This window comes from Carettochelys insculpta, chromosome 5 (genome assembly GCF_033958435.1).
Source record: "Carettochelys insculpta isolate YL-2023 chromosome 5, ASM3395843v1, whole genome shotgun sequence".
NCBI classification, from domain to species: Eukaryota; Metazoa; Chordata; order Testudines; family Carettochelyidae; genus Carettochelys; species Carettochelys insculpta.
In genome coordinates this window covers 56,252,969-56,273,255 of record NC_134141.1, presented here as the reverse complement: position 1 = coordinate 56,273,255, position 20,287 = coordinate 56,252,969, and the positions used below count along the sequence as shown (strand labels likewise).

Here is a 20,287-nt window from a genome sequence, read left to right as displayed (position 1 = left end):
CTATTTGGCTGATAAGAATAAGGGGATTTCGATGTTTGCAGAGTCCTTTCGAAAAGCACCCCCGTGTAGATGAGCTGTGTACGAGCAAAACGCAGCACTTTTGAAGTGCCGCGGCTGGCATCATGCTAATGAGGCACTGAATATTCAGTTTAGTAGTAGGCATCCTTCAGTCTACGTAGACTATGGATCACGCCCTTCGTAGTTCCATTTGGTATCATCATTTGCAGCGTCGACTGTGACGGTGAAGGCCCACACGAGAGTGACAGTCCTTGCTGCATCTGTTGCATGTGTAATGGGTGTCTGGCCTGTCCTTACTGTGCTTTCTGTGGGCTCGCTTCTCCTCTTCTAGCTGTCTGATCCTCATCTCACTCTTCTGAAGGCCCTTGTGTAGTTCCTGCCTCCATCTGCTGCGATCGTCTGCCAGCTCCTCCCAGCTGTCTGGCTCGATGTCTACTTCCCTGAGGTCCCTCTTGCAAACATCTTTGTAGCGCAACTGGGGGGGTCTGGGAGGTCTTTTACCAGAGGCTAGCTCGCCATACAGGATGTCTTTTGGGATCCTTCCGTCATTCATCCTGTGGACGTGGCCAAGCCAGCAGAGCCGCTGCTGCCTGAGGAGGGTGTGCATGGTTGGGATTCCAGCTTGCTCAAGAACGGCGGTGTTGGACACTCTGTCCTTCCACGATATTCCAAGGATGCGCCTGAGGCAGCGCAAGTGGAAGACGTTCAGCCTCTTTTCCTGGTGGGCGTACAGGGTCCAAGACTCTCTGCCTTAAAGGAGGGTGCTGAGGATGCAGGCTCTGTAGACTTGCATTTTGGTGTGGGTGTACAACTTGATGTTATTCCAAATTCTCTTGCTGAGTCTGGACAGAGTTGTGGCTGCTTTTCCCATCTTCCTATTTAGCTCAGTCTCCAGTGACAGGGTGTCAGTGATGGTGGACCCAAGGTAAACGAACTTGTGGACGACCTCTAACATATATTTGTCAGTGCTGATCGATGGAGGTTCAGCAACGTCCTGACCAAGTTCGTTTGTCTTCTTTAGGCTAATGGAAAGCCCGAAGTCCTTGCATGCTTTGGAGAACTGATCCAGCAGTTTCTGAAGCTGGTCTTCTGTGTATGACACTACTGCAGCATCATCTGCGAACAGCATATCTCTGATGAGGATTTCCCACACATTAGATTTAACTTTCAGCCTTGCAAGATTAAACAGTTTCCCATCAGATCTTGTGTGCAAAAAGATGCCCTCTGTTGAAGATCCAAAGGCGTGCTTCAGGAGGAGTGCGAAGAAGATCCCGAACAATGTCAGAGCAAGGAGACATCCTTGTTTGAAGCTGCTTCTGATGCTGAAAACATCTGATGATGTGCCATCATATTGGATGGTTCCTCTCATGTCTTCGTGGAAAGACTGGATCATCTTGAGTAACCGTGGTGGACAGCCTATCTTGTGGAGCAGTTTGAACAGTCCATCTCTGCTGACCAAGTTGAAGGCCTTGGTCAGGTCAATGAAGGCAATATAGAGCGGCTTCCTCTGCTCCCTGCATTTCTCCTGCAGCTGCCTCAGAGAGAAGACCATGTCAATAGTAGATCTCTCTGCACGGAATCCGCACTGTGGTTCGGGATACACCCTCTCAGCAATTTTCTGGAGTCTGCCGAGGATGACATGAGCGAACAGTTTACCAGTGATGCTTAGGAGAGAGATTCCACGGTAATTGTTGCAGTTGCTTCTGTCTCCTTTGTTGTTATACAAGGTTACAATGTTAACGTCGCACACATCCTGTGGAACCTCTCCTTCTCTCCAGCACAGGCACAGCAGCTGATGTAGGGGTTCCAGGAGGGTGTCCATGGCACATTTGATTACCTCTGGCAGTATGCCATCCTGGCCTGGGGCCTTTCCTACCACAGTGCTGTCGATGGCTTTCTTCAGTTCGTCCACAGTTGGTTCCTGATCCAGTTTGTCCATTACTGGTAGGAGCTCGACGGCATCGAGGGCTGTATCAACCACAGTGTTCTCGTGTGAGTACAGCTCGGAGTAGTGCTCGACCCAGCGCTCCATCTGTTTGGCTTTGTCAGTGATGACTTCACCAGATTTGGATTTCAGGGGTGCCATCTTGTTCTAATGCCTTCTTGATGCCCTCGTACATTCCCCTGAGATTACCAGAGTCAGCACTGGTCTGGATGCTGCTGCGTAGCTTGAGCCAGTAGTTGTTGACACAGCGCCTGGCTGTCTGCTGTACTGTTTTTCTGGCTGCGCTGAGTGCTTGCAGGGTACTCTGGCTCAGTGAGCATTTGTACTCCAAGAGTGCAGCGCGCTTCTTTTCGATGGCTGGAATCATCTCATTGGAGTTAGCTTCGAACCAGTCATTTGTGTTTCTAGCTCTTCTTCCAAACACCGACAAGGCCATGTTGTAAATTGTATCTCTCAGATGCTGCCATCTGGTTGTCACATCGGCACCCCCAGGGCTGCTGTGCAGATTCTCCTGAAGGGTCACTCTGAACTTTTCGGCTCTCTCTGAGTTTGCTGTCTTTCTGGCATCAATGCGGGGCCTTCCAGTTGGTTTAGAGCGGTACAGCTTCTTGGGTCTCACCTTGAGTTTGGAGCAAACTAGCGAGTGATCCGTATCGCAGTTGGCACTATGATAACTGCGTGTCAGAAGGATGTTTTTGAGGTTATCACGTCTAGTGATGACCATGTTTTGTTGATGCTGGTGTTTCAAGCGTGGGTGTCTCCATGACACTCTGTGCTGTGGCTTGGTTTGGAAAAATGTGTTTGTGATGCACAGATTCTGGCACGTGCAAAGTTCAAGAAGACGCTGTCCGTTTTCATTAATTTTTCCCACACCGAGGTGGCCTAAGCAGGAAGGCCATGAGTCATGATCGGCTCCAACTCTTGCAATGAAGTCACCTAAATGTACAGTTGTTCGCGAGCAGGTATTTGCACTATGGCAGCACTAAGCACGTCATAAAACTTGTCTTTTACTTCTGGTGTGGCGTACAGTGTTGGGGCATAAGCACTGATCAGGTGGACAGAACCAGCGCAAGTTTGAAGTATGACCTGAAGGAGTCTTTCTGATCCACCCATGACTAATTCCACCATTTGTAGAAGGGTGTTTCTGATGGCAAAGCCAACACCATGCTCCCTGGGTTCATCTTGGGCTTTACCCTGCCAGAAAAAGGTGTAGTCCTTGTCCTTTAGTCTTTTCCCTTTCCTTCAGTTCAGTGCCTCATTAGTATTCTCCGGTTTGGCCATGAGCATGGCCATTTCGAAGTTTTTCCCAAGTGTAGACGTAGCCATAGTGGGATGACATAAATTATGCCTACAAATTTTCAAATGGAACTAACCTTTAAAAATTATTTTCATCCAGTGGGTGTTAGGCATTTTTGAAAATCCCACTTGGCGCCTCCCTGAATCTTAGATACCTTTTAAAAGCTGGCCTTTAGGGACTTAAGAACATAAAAGTAAGTATATAATACAAGCACTGCTGCAGTGTAGCTACACTACTATGGTGTATTGCGGCACTTGCTCTAGTGATAGGAATTTTTGCAGCACTGTAATAAATCCACCCACTTGAGAGGCAGTAGCTAGGTTGGCAGAGAAATTCTGTTGCCCTTATGGGCTACGTCTACACGTGCAGCCAACATCGAAATAGCTTATTTCGATGTGGCGACATCGAAATAGTCTATTTCGATGAATAACGTCTACACGTCCTCCAGGGCCGGCAACGTCGATGTTCAACTTCGACGTTGCTCAGCCCAACATCGAAATAGGCACAGCGAGGGAATGTCTACACGTCAAAGTAGCACACATCGAAATAGGGATGCCAGGCACAGCTGCAGACAGGGTCACAGGGCGGACTCAACAGCCAGCCGCTCCCTTAAAGGGCCCCTCCCAGACACAGTTGCACTAAACAACACAAGATACACAGAGCTGACAACTGGTTGCAGACCCTGTGCCTGCAGCATAGATCCCCAGCTGCCGCAGAAGCAGCCAGAAGCCCTGGGCTAAGGGCTGCTGCCCACGGTGACCATAGAGCCCCGCAGGGGCTGGAGAGAGAGCATCTCTCAACCCCCCAGCTGATGGCCGCCATGGAGGACCCAGCAATTTCGATGTTGCGGGACGCGGATCGTCGAAGTAGGGCGCTATTCCTATCTCCTCATGAGGTTAGCGACTTCGACGTCTCGCCGCCTAACTTCGAAGTTAACTTCGAAATAGCGCCCGACGCGTGTAGACGCGACGGGCGCTATTTCGAAGTTGGTGCCGCTACTTCGAAGTAGCGTGCACGTGTAGACGCAGCTATGATGTCCACACCAGGTATTAGGTTTGTATTCATTTTTCTCACCCTGAATGATCTAGCTAAGCCTACATATATTTTAGATGTTGGATCAAAAAAGTTTAGGCTCCTGACTGCCTGGCAGAAAATGGAACTACTAAGGGTTTGTCTGCATATTGGGAAAATACGCTCTCCAGCCATATTGTGTTTTGCCTTAATTGGCCCATTTAGACCAGGGGTCTCAAACTCACAGCTGGTGGACCATTTACGAACCAGAGCATATTCACAATCTGGCACAGGAGACCCAGCAGCCCAGGATTGGGGTGTGTTTGTGTCTGAATCCATCCCCTTCCCCTTCTCTCTGTCACTCCACCCTTCCCCCATCCCCCCCCATGGTACCCAATGTGCCTAGGGAAGGATTACCAGGTGGGCCTGGTGTGGGATAGCAGCAGTGGTCTGGCTCCCCCACACTCTCCAAAGCAAATATGCTCTGGTCATTGACGGCCTGCAGGTGGCAAGTTTGACACCCCTGCTGTAGATCATGCTGGTGCAGACTAACATTTCCATAGTGCAGTTCCACATAGAGCTATTTCAAAGAGCACTGTGTTAAAGCACACCAGCAGGATCTATGGGTACCAATTTATCAGCAACAGGTTAGTGCACTTTGGAAAGCACATCCATGTAGAGCACATCACCTCACCATGATGTAGACAAGCCCTGTGTCTCTTTGGCAACTTTGAATATTTTTTCCCTGCAATTGAAATCAGAACTAGTACTATCATCAGTAAGGTTATGACTTTCAGTTCTCTTCTAGCTTTGTATCATATAAGCTAACAAAACTGAATGGATTGATTGTATCTTTATTTTATACTCTGTGTTTTTAAAAAAATTGAGATAATCATGTTTTTCTTCATTGCTGGCCATAGGAAACAATTTGAAGAAATGGTATCCCACTTTAACATGGCATCAATAGAAGAATTTGCAGAATATATTGCAAAAGCCACATCAGAAGTACGACAAAAAATGTTGAGAGATTTTTATGCTGGAAAATATCCAGAATTAGAAAACTTATTTCCAGTAGAAGTTCCAGTACATGTTTCAGAGGGGTGTGATGAGGAAGAGATGAATGCAAGCTATCGTAGAAAGAGAAAGTCCATGGTAAAATGTAGAAAATCAAGATCTGATCCTTCAGCTAAAGATCCTCTCTGTGTGACGGCAGGAACACGTAGCCAAAAAAGACACAAAAGAGAAGCCAGAAAGTTTCACAATGATGATTTCTGCATACAAGATCCTGTGTGTCTTAATTCAAAAGATAAACAATTGTCCACTGTCAATATCCAGAATCCCATCAGTGTGAAAAACAGTCAAGCATTCAAAGATTTTATGGTGACTGACTCAGTAAGCAGTAAATCGAAAATAATTGAAGTGCTCTTTGTAAAAGGCATTAAAGGACAGCAAAACTCAGAGGAGACAGAACCTCCAAGAAAAAGATCCCTGTCTCAATCAGAAAACAGAGAGAGGGAAACTCAGACTTGTAAGAAAAATTCTTTTGTAGACTTACTAGGAGACACCTCTGTTCTCAGTGACCTCTTCAAATGTAATGGAAACAGGCCTACAGAGCTGCCAAGAAGATCTCTTTCAGGACCTGCAGGAAAAGCAAAAGAACGTCCAAAAGACTTCTGGGATGTGCTGAATGAGCAGAATGATGAGAGTCTCCAAAAACTCACAGACATGGCAGTCATAGAGGAGTTGTGTGAGCGAGCACCTCCTGTTGCTTCGGCAAAAAAGAAAGAAGTTCATGAAAGTTCTCTTTGGAAACAAAATGAGAACTTTTTATGGAAAAAATATAATGTAAGTGATGCGGATGAGTCAACATCTGGCACATACACACCTTTTAATGTCTCAATATGACTGACTGATTTTAAAGTGTAGATAATTAATCCATCAATCTCACAAATACCACTTAAAAAAACTTAACTTATGTTAGTAGCATACATTATATCTTACTGTTGTTGTTGACCTTGGGGCATACTGGAAGATATTCAGCCCTTCACACCTATTTGATAAGCAATGTGGAAATAGTGGTGATGTAGGCCTTAGTGTATTTTAAAACCTGACTTAGTTTGTTGTTATAAGGGGGCCCAAATTGGTGTGACTTCAGGAGAGTCTTACTAAAGATTCTGCTGTGATCATAGAGGCATAAAACGCAACCAAGTATTTATTACTTCAGCAGTACAACACTGGATGGGCATGAATTATGGATTACTAATTCACATCTAAATGAAACCATGCACAATGTTGTCTTTGCAGCTGCTTCAGCGTTAACTCGTCACGTCCCACTGTGATTTAAGTCCTGTTTATTTTAAACTTGCACTGTTTTAATCACTTATTTTCCTGTTGTGCCTAAAGTTAATTGTAGCTCTGGGTATTTTCCCCTCTTGTGGGCATATGGTTTCCCAGGATATCACTTTGCCAGCTGTCCTGCTGATGCTGCATGGGAAGATACTAGCAATTTCAAATAAGACTTTTCTATTAAGCAAAGTTTGTTTGTTTTTTAAATCAGAGAATATGTATCTATCTAATCAGAGCTTCACAAATATCGTTTTAAACTATATTTACAGACTGGACTGGATGACTCAGATAATGAAATTTAGAAGCTTTCAGTCCCATGTTTTATTTATTGAAACTAGTCATTGGCCTGTACAAAGTAAGTTAGAGGCCTCTTTTACTCAGGTTTTTTTTGCATACTGAAGTTCAAGACAAATCCAGTTATAAGAACCCACGTTTAGTGTTGTTTCTTAGTTTATTCCAACATTTAAGAGTCTAACTAAAAAATAAATTGATGGAACAATAAATTAGATCACATATAGGTACTTTTATAATGGGGGGGGGGGAGTTTTTCTTTCCATCTGAAAAATTATTTGGTTTACATTTTTGTTATAATTGTACTCTGAGAAGAATAAATGTTTTATATACAGCGCTAAGTTGTACACTTTATGTATAATATGAAGAAGATATTTGAAAAGGGAGCATGCACTTATCTATGCAGATTGTTGTAGATACATACTTTTGTTTCTTGCATATGCAGTTATTGTGACTGCACTCGTGATCACTGTATTTTTGTATGTGTATTGCAGCATGGTCATTTGCCTATACCTATTTATAAAAATGTGGCCGTAAATTTTAGTAGTTTAAAACACAGTGGAATTTACTTTTACTGTAGAAATATTACATTTCTGTTAAAGTAATTCTGCTGCTGAAGTGAAATTTCAGTATTGCATTTAAAACACGCGCACACACACACACACATTTGATTTCAGTCCCAAACTTCACAGTCAACAGGTGTGTCAGTCACAACTTACATATTCATCTTCGCTGTCTACTGAAAAATAGCTTGATCCAAAATGGCTGTTAATGCAGCAGTTAATTGCACTCAAGCCTAACTAGATGACCTGAAGAATTGCGTAGTCCAGAGGCTTCTGGAAAGAAATGTTGTTTGGGATACAGGAGTGGGGTTCAGATGCAATACCTGTTTCCAAGTGTACCCTGCCTTCTTTGACAACTTAGGCAAGGCACTTAATCTATGCACTTCAGTTCTCCCATCTCTGAAACAAAGATCTACCTGGATAATAGGTTGTTACATGGACATGCAGGCCTTTGTTTCCTGGCTTAACTGTCTCACTCATGTAACAGCAATCTCTTACGATCTCTGTCTTGTAGATCAGTAATATGGACAGGATTTGCTGCTATTATAACTTCCCTTATTTTGAAAATCAAATACTAACAAAACATGATACTTACAAGAAGAAAATGTAAACTACAGGTTGAAACTGTCTAGTCCAGCACCCTTGGGACCTGACTGGTGCCAAACCAGAGAATTTGCCAGACCATGGGAGGTCAGTATTGTCTAGCTGCATTACTAAAACTTCTACAGCTTACTGGGCTTTTAAAAGGCATTTAGAGGCAAATTACAGCTAAATAACAGCACAGAATGCTGAGCCAGGACAGGTGACTGTAAACAAACTTAATGGGATAACAGGAAACTTGTCCACACCCAAGATAAGTGATTGTCTGGCTAACTAAAATCATGCCAGATGGGAGAGTCCCAAACTAGAACATTTCAACCTGTGCTATGACAGAATCACATAGAATCACAGAATCATAGGGCTGGAAGGGACCTCAGGAGGTCATCTAGTCCAGCCCCCTGCTTCAAGCAAGATCAACCCCTACTAAGTCATCCCAGCCAGGACCTTGTCCAGCCGGGACTTAAAAACCTCAAGGGATGGAGAATCCACCACCTTTCTAAGCAACACCTTCCAATGCTTCACCACCCGCCTGGTGAAGTTTTTCCTAATATCTAACCTACACCTCTCTCTCTTCAACTTCTGACCATTACTCCTTGTTCTGCCATCTGACACCACTGAGAACAATTTCTCACCCTCCTCTTTAGAGCTCCCCTTCAGGAAGTTGAAGGCTGCTATTAAATCACCTCTAAGTCTTCTCTTCTGTAAACTAAACAACCCCAAATCCCTCAGCCTATCCTCATAGGTCGTGTGCTCCAGACCCTTAATCATTTTTGTTGCCCTTTGCTGAACCTTCTCTAGCAAATCCACATCCTTTTTATACTGGGGGACCCAAAACTGGACACAAGATTCCACATGTGGCCTCACCAGTGCTGAATAAAGAGGAATAACTACATTCCTTTATGCCTTATTATACTTTTAATAATAACCAATTATTAGAAACAAAACCAGTGTCTTATATGCAGATCAAGATTGAATAAAGTTGAAATTATTTTGCCTTTTAGTGGTATCTATCAGTAGCCATTATTTTTGAACCATTGTGACTTTTTGATTGTACAGCCACTACTTCTCCTGAAAATAATTACTTATACAGTGGCATATTTGTGGCTCTTCATAATTGTCATTATTGCTCACAAAACAGCTGTCTTATCTGTTCACAAGCACTCTCAACAGCATTCTGGGTGTTTCCAAAAAATGGAGTCAGTATCCTCCTTTGTGATATACTTATGAAAAATGCTGTGTGTGAGCTGTAGGATACTAATTTGTTTGGCTGTTTCTGTTCTTTGGGTTGGATTAAACCCCAACCCCCAAGATGAACAGACAGGGCAATTTCCTCCAACATTTTTGGTAGATCATCCTATGTTAAATATATGTATTATGGACTAGCAGTGACATGTGATTCCATGGGCAGAGGGTGATAACTCCTCCAGGAACTAAGAACAGTGTTGGATAAATTGGGTAAATTCACATCCGAAGGTCTACCACCTGAAGAGGCCCCATGTGCTGATTCACACTTGGTTCTCCAGAGACCAACAGACAAAGGATTTATGGATAGATCAAGTATGTTTAAGGACTCAAGTTTGTCTGTCTGATCCAGTAAATGGCCAGGACAATCTGTCCAATCTTACCTGAGAAGAGTTGGAAGGCCTTTGGCTCACTGTGTCTCCCTATGACTGTTGAGTGACTTCTGGTAATCTTTTAGCACGTGTATAGACACCTTTCTGTTCATGTTTTCTCTGTAATGCTTTCTTCTTCAGAATAAATGCTCTTGCTTATGCAGACCTGTGAGGTAGCTCATGACTGCTGACAATAATATTGTTCATAGCCTTCACAGAGAAAGCAAAGAGCACACTCTGGCCTGTTTAAGCAGCTTGGCTTGCTGGGGCTAATACAGAGTAGGCAGGGAACTGTACAGCCTGGGAAATCTCTAGACAGAAGGGAGAGACATGGATCTGCCCCTCAGAAGAGGTGATGGCTGGGGACCAAGGAACTGAGTGTTTATCCTTGAGAGACCGAGGAGGGGGAATGCAAGTGTGGTTGCCCTGAACTGTGACCGTAATGTCGCATGACTTTGGTGAGGATGGTACAGCTGTTACTGTAATATATTACCAGCCCTTTTCTGTTTGGAATTTAATATTCTCTTCCCTTTGCAATGGGGATAGTTGCGTTGTAGTGCCAGTTGGGATTTGGCTTAGGTTTTGGATGCTGCTGTTCTATTTTCCTGGCACTTAGCTCTGTTGTAACTACTTCAGAATTGTGTTTTGCTTCAGAAGTTTGTGAAATGTTAGCGGTGTTTTTTGTACTTCACCTCAAGACCTTCTCAACTGGTGATTCCCATACCACATTGTGAGGTGGTGTTATATGCTACTAATACTAAGTATGGCATAAAATCGCAGGATCAAGCTGTGGCAGTGGAAAATCTGTTCAGTGAGAAAGTACAGTGCATAAACCATGTAGAACTCCAGCTCTGTTAGATAGGCTGTAGCCAGCTGGTGCTGTGCAGAAAGTGGTGTGGGGTCAAGAAGTTGTGAAACAAACTTATTCAACACATACCACATTTCGGTCTCCTTCAGTTGGGTTTCTGTGAAGCTCTCGATAAAGTTCAATAGCTGAGGGGAGAGAAGTATAGCAGTGACACCTGCTACCCAAGAATAAATCCTCTGTGTGCGGGGCAGGTGCCTGCATTGGTGCAGGGTATGCAGTATGCCTCTTGGAGTCAAAACCTGTCAAGATTCCCATTTATGTTCATACATACCCTCATGCCTGCCTGATATGCCACAGGGCAAATATTATTCACAGTTCAGATCCAGCTTAGAAGGCTCTGTGTTTAAATAGATCTAGTCAAAACAAAGCCCCACTCATTTCCTGACAACTTTTTTATAAAATCATTGCATCCAGTTTCTGTGACTTCTCTTTTACTTGCAAAATAGCTTCAAATCTCTAAAGCTCCAAATTCTCTATTTAATGTTCTGCTCTCAAATGACAGAAGGTAATTTATAATTAAATGTCAGAATGTGATGCTTCACAGTCTAAAGACAGAAGCATCTGACCAACTTTCATGTATGTTGTATCACAGTAGGGAGATAGTGGTACCCCAAATATTATTTTTATTTAGAGTAAATAGTGAAAATGTAGGCTTTTAATATCTTCTGAATATTAATAATACAGTTCTTGAAATAAATGAGATGTAAAGGGAAGACATGATTGTAGATAAACTTTTTGATCAACCAGTAGTGTTTCTATAAAAACATTTTAGATAAGTTACTAATAAAAATGTATTCCAGGCGTACACTTAAGATTATGAGAAGCAGAAAATGAAAAAAAAAATGTTCCTTTCATTTGTATTCCTGTTATTTGCCAGAGAAGCTATGTGAATCTTTACACTACTGGTTCCATTCATTGGCTGTGTATGCACTAGCACAAATCTTTGAAATGGCCATGCAAATGGCCATTTCAAAGATTACTAATGAGGCGCTGAAATGCACATTCAGCACCTCATGAGCATGCCGCCAGCTGCGGCTCTTCAAAATTGCCGCATTTCGCTCCCGCATGGCTCATCCAGATGGGGGTCCTTTCAAAAAGGACCCCCGTCTGGACAAGCCACCTGGGAGTGAAACGTGGCATGCTAATGAGGTAGTGAATATGCATATCAGCACCTCATTAGTAATCTTCAAAATGGCCATTTGCATGGCCATTTTGAAGATTTGTTTCAGTGTAGACATAACCATTAGGTTCTAGGTCAAACGTAAAGGTATCGATCATGCCTATTCTACACGGGTCTGCATTGAGCTGGGGCAGGACCACCCTGGAGGAACTCAGACAAGCATTTTGCTTTCATAATGCTGAATAGCTTCTAGTATAGGTATTTATAACATCTTCTGGAGCTCTCAAATGCACATCGACGCCATACTTGTAGTACAACGCAAGTCCTCTTGTTTTTTGTCCCACTGTATGGGCCAGTAAGGAGGGAGTTTGGAGCCAGGTGGACTGCCGGGGGTGCATTGAGACAAGTCCTGGAGCCCCTAGGCTGTGTTTTTGGCATTCTGTAGGGGGATGGAGGATCCAACTTTATGCCAGTATACATCGCTGTATGTTTGTGAGAATCTGCTCATAGTTGCTTCAGTCAAAAGAAGTAACAAATACAAGATCTGAATATAAATGCCCCACAACAAATTGCTATTGCCTTCTACATTAATGCCATGCTAAGGCTCCAAAACCAAGCTCTCTGAACCAGGGGTCAGCAATCTTTCCGAGGCAGAGTGCCAAAATTTGACCTTTTGACCTGTATGTACAGTCTGAGTGCCAGTGATACTTTTTATTGTCACTAACAGTCATATTTGCAACAGCTTCATTAATAAATAAATTAAGATGCAGAGCTTTACCGTTTAGGTGGGGGTTGGTAGCACTAGCTGGTCTTTTGTTAATCCACAGGTGGAATGGGTACGAGCCAGCTCCCAGCTGCATGGGGGTGGGTGAGGAGGAGCCCTTGCCTCTCATGCCAATGAAAATCGGTTTGTGTGCCACTCTTGGTTGCTGACTCCTGCCGTCTAAATCAATGAATGTATAATTAAGGTAGTGTTTAACCATAACTCTGCACCTTTGTGCATCTGTCCTAAATACAGTCAATGTGCGTGTCACTTATATTATTAAATACCAGGAGAGGCCATATAAACCTATAATTTCTTGCTTAGTCGTATCTGAAATACATATTACAAGTACCCTGCCATACTGCTCTGTAATAGAGCTTCTGCAACCAAGCTAATATAACCTAATGGCTACGTCTACACGTGCAGCCAACATCGAAATAGCTTATTTCGATGTTGCGACATCGAAATAGTCTATTTCGATGAATAACGTCTACACGTCCTCCAGGGCCGGCAACGTCGATGTTCAACTTCGACGTTGCTCAGCCCAACATCGAAATAGGCGCAGCGAGGGAACGTCTACACGTCAAAGTAGCACACATCGAAATAGGGATGCCAGGCACAGCTGCAGACAGGGTCACAGGGCGGACTCAACAGCCAGCCGCTCCCTTAAAGGGCCCCTCCCAGACACAGTTGCACTAAACAACACAAGATACACAGAGCTGACAACTGGTTGCAGACCCTGTGCCTGCAGCATAGATCCCCAGCTGCCGCAGAAGCAGCCAGAAGCCCTGGGCTAAGGGCTGCTGCCCACGGTGACCATAGAGCCCCGCAGGGGCTGGAGAGAGAGCATCTGTCAACCCCCCAGCTGATGGCCGCCATGGAGGACCCAGCAATTTCGACGTTGCGGGACGCGGATCGTCTACACGGTCCCTACTTCAACGTTGAACGTCGAAGTAGGGCGCTATTCCTATCTCCTCATGAGGTTAGCGACTTCGACGTCTCACCGCCTAACGTCGAAGTTAACTTCGAAATAGCGCCCGACGCGTGTAGATGCGACGGACGCTATTTCGAAGTTGGTGCCGCTACTTCGAAGTAGCGTGCACGTGTAGACGCAGCTAATAGGACCAAAGGATTTGGAGATGGAAAATATGGTATAAGATTTCTTGCTCTTTTTTTGCATATAAAACAAATAAGCATGCATGGCTGTGTATGCATGCAAGGCATGTCTTTCTGTGTGTAATAAATCCTGCATCTGATTGTTGGTCCTTGCATAGTTCCCTATCAATGTTGCAGAAAAGGAAAAGAAAGAAACCAATTCAGTTTGTCAGTATGTTGTGCATGGGGGAAGGGAATTCTTTTTTACTCATATGTAAGCATCTTACAGACTGAAACATTGTGATGGAACTTAAATCTCCTAAAGAAAATTTATTTCTCAAGGAGCTGAAAAATTGCTGAATGATAGGCAATATAATGCCTTAAATGTTGAAGTATGTGTCACATTGCCCAGCGCTATGGGATCACGTAATGGAAGGTTTTAGCATAATGTATTGCTAAAAGAGGCCAGGGTAAACAGGGGCCAAGGGAACCTTAACCCTGTATTTCTGATGCTTGTAGTCTTTACAGTCTCAAAATTTATAGTCTTAATAATGCCAGGAGTTTGGTTTGCATATAGTATATTAATTGTGTTATGTGAAGGGTACATGCTAAAAAGTTTTAGAACCTTGGATGGACACTGAAGCTGCACAGCAGCAGTCTGTGAACTGCGGTGGTTTTTGTGGTCTGGATGGGTGCCCACTGGAAAATAAGCTTAAATTTGATCTGGAGTAGATTCTGCTTTATGTCATGGGAAGCTGTTTTAAGCTTCATTTTGTCTCTGTTAGCCATTATGCATTTATTGTAACTGGATGTCATCTGAAAGCTAAATAGGGACACCTGAATAAAGTACCCAGAGCAAGCCAGTTGCAGCACTTAACAAATACGATGAAATAGTAACATGTAGCATGACAAGATATCAGAATAGGCATAAATGTCTGATGTATTTCCATCAGCTTTCCTGAAACTGTGTATTGCATATTTATTCCATTCCCTAGTGTTTTAGATGCAATCTTGAAGGCTTTGAGTCACTTAGAATTATGATAGCCAATTGGGATACTTGGGCAGGCTACATCTAGATTGTTGGCTTCTGTTGGGAGCCCCGAAGTCCACTTGTCCATGAGCCTTCTGCCAACATCCCAGTCTTCCTCATTCCATGAGGAAGAAGGGATGTGTTGCCAGAGGGGGTTTTCCCAACATTTGGCCTGATTGTGGATTGGCCAAATGTCAGGAAAGCCTATCCTGACAGAACTGTCGGCAGGACAATTTGTGTGTCTCTTGCCAGCAATTCTCGGCAATCTAGATATAGCTTTAAAGAAGGGGGTTTCCCTTACACAGAAAAACAGAAGTAGCCTCAACAAAGTAGGAAGAAAACTTTGTGTCTATCCTATTATTTTGGCTTGTGCAGGCTTTAAGTGAGCAATGTTCATCTGTGAGATGAATGTGTGGCACCCATTTCTGCCATCATAGTCATAGATTACATGGTCAGAACGGACCATTGTGATCATCTCGTTTGACACCCTGTAGAACACAGGCCATAGAACTTCCTCTAAACCATTCCTAGATGTTATCTTTGTAGGAAAATATCCAATCTTGGTTTTTAAATTATCAGTGATGGAAAATCCTCTATGACCTTTGATAAATCGCTCTGAAAGCAAATTATTCTCATAATTAAAAAGTTATTCCTTATTTCCAGTCTGAATTTGCCTACAGTGAACAGCCAGCCATTGGATTGTGTTTAATCTTTTTCTACTTGAATTGTAGAGCCTGCTATTAAGTATACACTCTAATCAAGTCACCCTTAACTTTCTCTTTGTTCGACAAGGAGGTCACACTGTTTAGCTTATCACTATGAGCATGGTCCATGAGTGACCTCTGGTCTTGGGGAGGCAAGCACCCCCAGCCCTTTCCCTTCTGCCTAATGCTCCTCCCCCTTGTGGCCACTGACTTCTGCTCAGCCCATCCTCCCCACACACACAATGGGGCCACTATCCCCCAGCCCAGGATAGCGTGACCCCAGAGCTCTGGGAAGCTGGCAGGCAGTATGGTAATAGCATCTCCTGTACCCAGACCTCCAGGGAGCTGTTGGGCGGCACAGCACAGCCCCCAGTCTGCCTGCCCCAGTCTCTGCCACCACAAGTGTAGGCAGAGGGAGGGATCATAGGGTCCTCTAGGGGACTGGCATCAGGTGAGGCAGTTTTGGAATGCATTGCCTTCCTCTGCCTACAATACCTTGAGCCCATGATTATAAGGCATGTTTTCTAATCTTTTAATCATTCTTATGGCTCTTCTCTGAACAACATTGCAGTTTATCAACATCCTTCTTGGACTGTGGGTACCGAAGCTGGACACAGCAGGCCAATAGTATTCACACCAGTGCCAGATACAGAATAACATCCCTACTCTAACTTGAGAATACTATATTTATGGGTCCCAGGATCACATACGCTCCTTTGGCTACAGAACCACACTGCAGTGATGATGGCGTTGTGTGCTCAGCTAATTAACCGCTATGATTTAGAGTTACCCTTTCCCAGGGCAGAGTCAGCATCTTGTAGTTGTGGTCTACATTCTTTGTTTCTAGATGAATACATTTACTTTTAAACAAACTTACTGTTCACTTACACACAGCTTACCAAGGCTGGGTCTACACTTGCCCCCAACTTCGAAGGGGGCATGGTAATCAGGGTGATGGAAGATTACTAATGAAGTGCTACGGTGAATATGCAGCACTTCATTAGGTTAATTCTCCCCTGCGGCAACTTAGAAGCGTCAAACTTCGAAGTGCCGGCATGTTTATAGCCATGGGCACTTTGAAGTGCCTGTTCTACTATGAAGTGCCTTTACTCCCCAAAATTTAGTCTAAAAGGTGCCACAGGACCCTTTGTTTGTGTTACAGATCCAGACTAACACGGCTACCCCTCCGATATCTAAAACCATAGGCGCTACGACCACAAAATTTGGTGTACAGCTTCCTATTACCCTAACATAAACCAAGGTCGGGGTTTGGTTGCGCCTGGATAGTGGGAAATATCTGAAATCCCAGGATTTCCCAGACATGGAAAGGGACACCAAAAGGAGAGACATCGTTCAGACTCACCACCAAGGGATGTGAGCACAGGGAACAGCAATACGGCAGAGTGATCACTGCAGAAAGCCAGAGCAGGAAACTGTGGTGATGTGGAGACGGGGATATCCACCCTTCTGGAAGAGGTAAGTGCCTCTTTACCCCAACCCCCACCTCTGTCGCTCAGTCATAGTGCTGTGCAAGGGGAGCCCTGCAGCCTGCCCAGAACTCCTCCACGCCATAAGCCCCCCATCATTTGCATTCTTACCCAACAATTCATATTTATTTGTAAAAGCACATTAGTTGTCTGTTAGCCTGCACCAGATGAAAATGCCTTCAAATAGGATTTATCCTTGTATGTATTTTCCTGTTAGAATATTGATATATTATACCTAGGAGGACTATATAAGGCTGCAGATGATATTAGTCCCAATGCACTGCGGGATATATACACGTTTTTTTTCCTCACAAGTAAGATTTGTATATATAAAAGCTGCAATCTGAACTGAATGAAAAGGAAGTTCTTGCCCTTCACAGAAACTACTACATTATATACCCTTTAAATATTACAAAGAGTTGTTTCGCCCCTTGGAAGTCTGTGATTATCATCTGAGTAGGTTTGGAAGTTAAGAACAATTGGGGGATTTAACATTTACAGGATTATGACAGAGAGGAATGAGGACAGCTTCCACTGGTACGTTCCTATTTCATTGCAATTGAGGTATTTGTTATGGGGAAACCTCATGTCCATAATATAAATCAATTGCAAGGACAAGGATGGCTCTTTTCATCATTGCTTTGAGATGGAAAGCTTTGCTGATTTCTCAGCTAATTCTCTTTGGTTGCCAGGGATGTGCAGATTCTCTCCCCTCTCCTTTTTAAAGATACCAATAATCCCCACTGATTTCAATGACAGTCATTCTTCCCAATCAGGTTATGAGTAGAACTCTGGTGAACTAATAAGAAATTTGATCCTGCCAACACTAAAAATAACAGCTGTGCAGGGAACTTGTTTACAACCAATTGTCACTGATCCCTATTACAAATATAACGTGTGAACATGATAATCAAAGCTTGTGTTTAGTATGGAAGAGATCTTAACGTATTTTGCAAAATAACTGTATTCTTGGAAAGAGGTTTGGGAGCAACTATGTTGTAAGCAAGTCCTTTGAGTATTGATACATGTGTTTAAAAGAAAGGGGATAAAAAACACTAGGGAAGCCTTTTTGCAGAGGGTATTTGTGCTTTCTGTTATTACTGATGGGTGGAAATGATAGAATTGTCAATAATAATGCAGAAAAGACAAACACGTTCTAAAAACAGTTGTTCTGTGCAGATGAGATGGTGAAATTATGTTCCATCAATCACCTAAGAAGATGTTAAACAGCAGCGATCAAAATTTTTAAATCAGATCTGGATACCTTGTAGCCAGGAGTTTTAAAAGAACAGGCCAATGAGCTCTTTGTACCGTTAATACTGATAAATTTTGGAATGCTGAGCAAGTTCCCAAGGACTGCAAGAAAGTGAATGTTGTGTTAATATTTTAAAAGGGTAGATGTAATGACTTGGCTAGTTATAGGGTTATCCTTTTACTGATCCTAGGCAAACAGTAGAAGAGCTGATGTAGTACTCAAAAAAATTAAAGGAGGGTAATTGGATTAATGCCGGTTGGTATGGGTTTATAAAAAAAAAAAAATAGGTCCTGTAAAACTAACTTTATATGTTCTTGATGAGAATAAAAATTTGATAAAGACAGTAAGGCATTTGGCTTTGTACCACATGGTATCTTGATTGAGCTACTACATTGATACAAAAATGGATTAAAAACTGTGTAATAACAGGTTCTGAAGTATAATTATAAACAATCATTAAGGGGTGGAGGACTATAGGAATCAGCTCTTGACCCTGCAACATTTAACATTTTTATCAATATCTTGGAAGAAACCCAGAATCATTAATGACAAAAGCTCTAAATAACTAGGAAGCTGGGGAAGGAAATGGTTAATCTTGTCTGCCAACAGGAGAAGTCCTGCACAGCCCCTGGGTGGAAGGAGCATGCTCATTTTCACAGAAATTTCCCAGAAAAATTTGATACTGCAAATTTACACTGTACACTGCAAATTTATACTGTTTGCTGTATTTATTTATACTTACTTTCACTATACTGTATGTATTGAAAATGTATCTAAAATTTATTTATGGTTAAAATGCAGGTTATTTGAGAGTTCTGGATGATAGAATGCCAGCTGTGAAAAAGTTTACTGTATCAACTTTTAATAAAGGCTATATTACCTCTGGATTGGTACTGGTGCAACTACTACTGTGGAAAACTGTAACCAGTTGTGGTGTACTGATGTATACAAATCAACCAGGTCATCCAGAAATTTGAGAGGCTGCAGAGAAGGCACATGAGAATGACAGGTTGGCTTGGAAACATGCTTTATGATGAAAGAGTCAAGGCACTGACTCTGTGTAGCTTATAAACAAGAAGTCTAATGGATGACTTATGTTTATAAAACATAACTGAATCCATACTGAAACCTGATAATAGAGGTTTTGTCAGTCTGGCAAATGGTGGTATACCAATCCAATGCCTGAAAGCAGAAAGCAGGCAAGAAATAAGCACAATTTTAACTGTGAGGGTAATTACCCATTGGACCAATATACTGTTGCAGATTCTCCATCACATGATATTTTTAAATTAAGGTTGCAAGAACATCTGGGATCCTGAAATTTGAGAGGCAGGCATCCTGCGTTCTAGTCCAAGTTCTAGAAGCATGTGCTCGAGTGGCTACAGACCCTTCTGCCTTGTTTCTGCCACACTTCTTTTCCCCCGTCTGTTCCTATCCCCCCACCTTGGCCCATTCACCTTTTTCTCTTCTTGACCTCAGACTGTACCTTCTGTCCTACCTCTGTGTCACTTTTTTGTATTCAAACTAGTTAGGTGACCTCCATTTCTTCTGCCTTTGTTCTGTGTTGCGCAGAGACTTCAATGGAAGCGCCAGGAAGGTATCACAGCTTTCAATTCTGACATCACAGCAATCTTGTCTGCCAACAGGAGAAGTCCTGCATGGCCCCTGCATTGAAGAAACATGCTCATTTTCACAGAAATTTCACAGAAAATTTCAGACTGAGGCGTGCACACACCTGGAAAATAGCAGTGTTAATCTTCAGAGTCTGGAAAAATTTTATAAGCAACAGAAAGCAGGGTGTTATCATGGACAGCGTTAAGCAACTGAGGCTGTGTTTACACTAGCACCCCCCTTTCGAATGAGATGCTGCGGGATATGCTAATGAGACACTGCAATGAATATGCAGTGCCTCATTAGCATAATGGTAGCCAAGTGCCGCTTTCTATCGCACATGGCTCATCTACATGGGGTCCTTTTCAAAATGACCCTGCACACTTCGAAATCGCCTTATTTCTATTTGGTCATTGCAGCAACTCATTAGCATATCCCAAAGCGTCTCATTAGCATCCCCCTTTCAAAGGGGTGGGCTAGTGTAGACATAGCCCCTAGCTATAAGTGGAGCACCAGGCACTTACTATTGCTTTTTGTGTGTATGTATTTATATGCACTTACATATGTAAGCATAATTATATATGGTACCACATGGTAGCACAGGGTATGATTTGCTGAGTTTGGCATAGTCTTGTTTCTGATATGTGACAAAACAATCTTCTGTTACATT

At 43.0% G+C, this 20,287-nt stretch overlaps 1 protein-coding gene across 9 annotated transcripts in view; it reads left to right on the top strand.

The window, feature by feature from the left end:
• ERCC6L2 (ERCC excision repair 6 like 2) overlaps window positions 1-20,287 on the top strand; it is a 227,848-nt gene that overhangs the window by 142,113 nt on the left and 65,448 nt on the right. For 4 of the 9 annotated variants that reach the window (XM_074995116.1, XM_074995119.1, XM_074995117.1 and 1 more), the window contains exons 19-20: window positions 5,192-6,116; window positions 16,427-18,866. In XM_074995116.1, the coding sequence (XP_074851217.1) occupies window positions 5,192-6,116; window positions 16,427-16,519 (1,018 nt within the window). In that variant the 3' untranslated portion in view covers window positions 16,520-18,866. Of the gene's footprint in view, window positions 1-5,191; window positions 10,033-16,426; window positions 18,867-20,287 lie in introns of those variants that run through there. The other 5 variants (XR_012645704.1, XR_012645705.1, XR_012645706.1 and 2 more) reach the window with 2 other exon arrangements.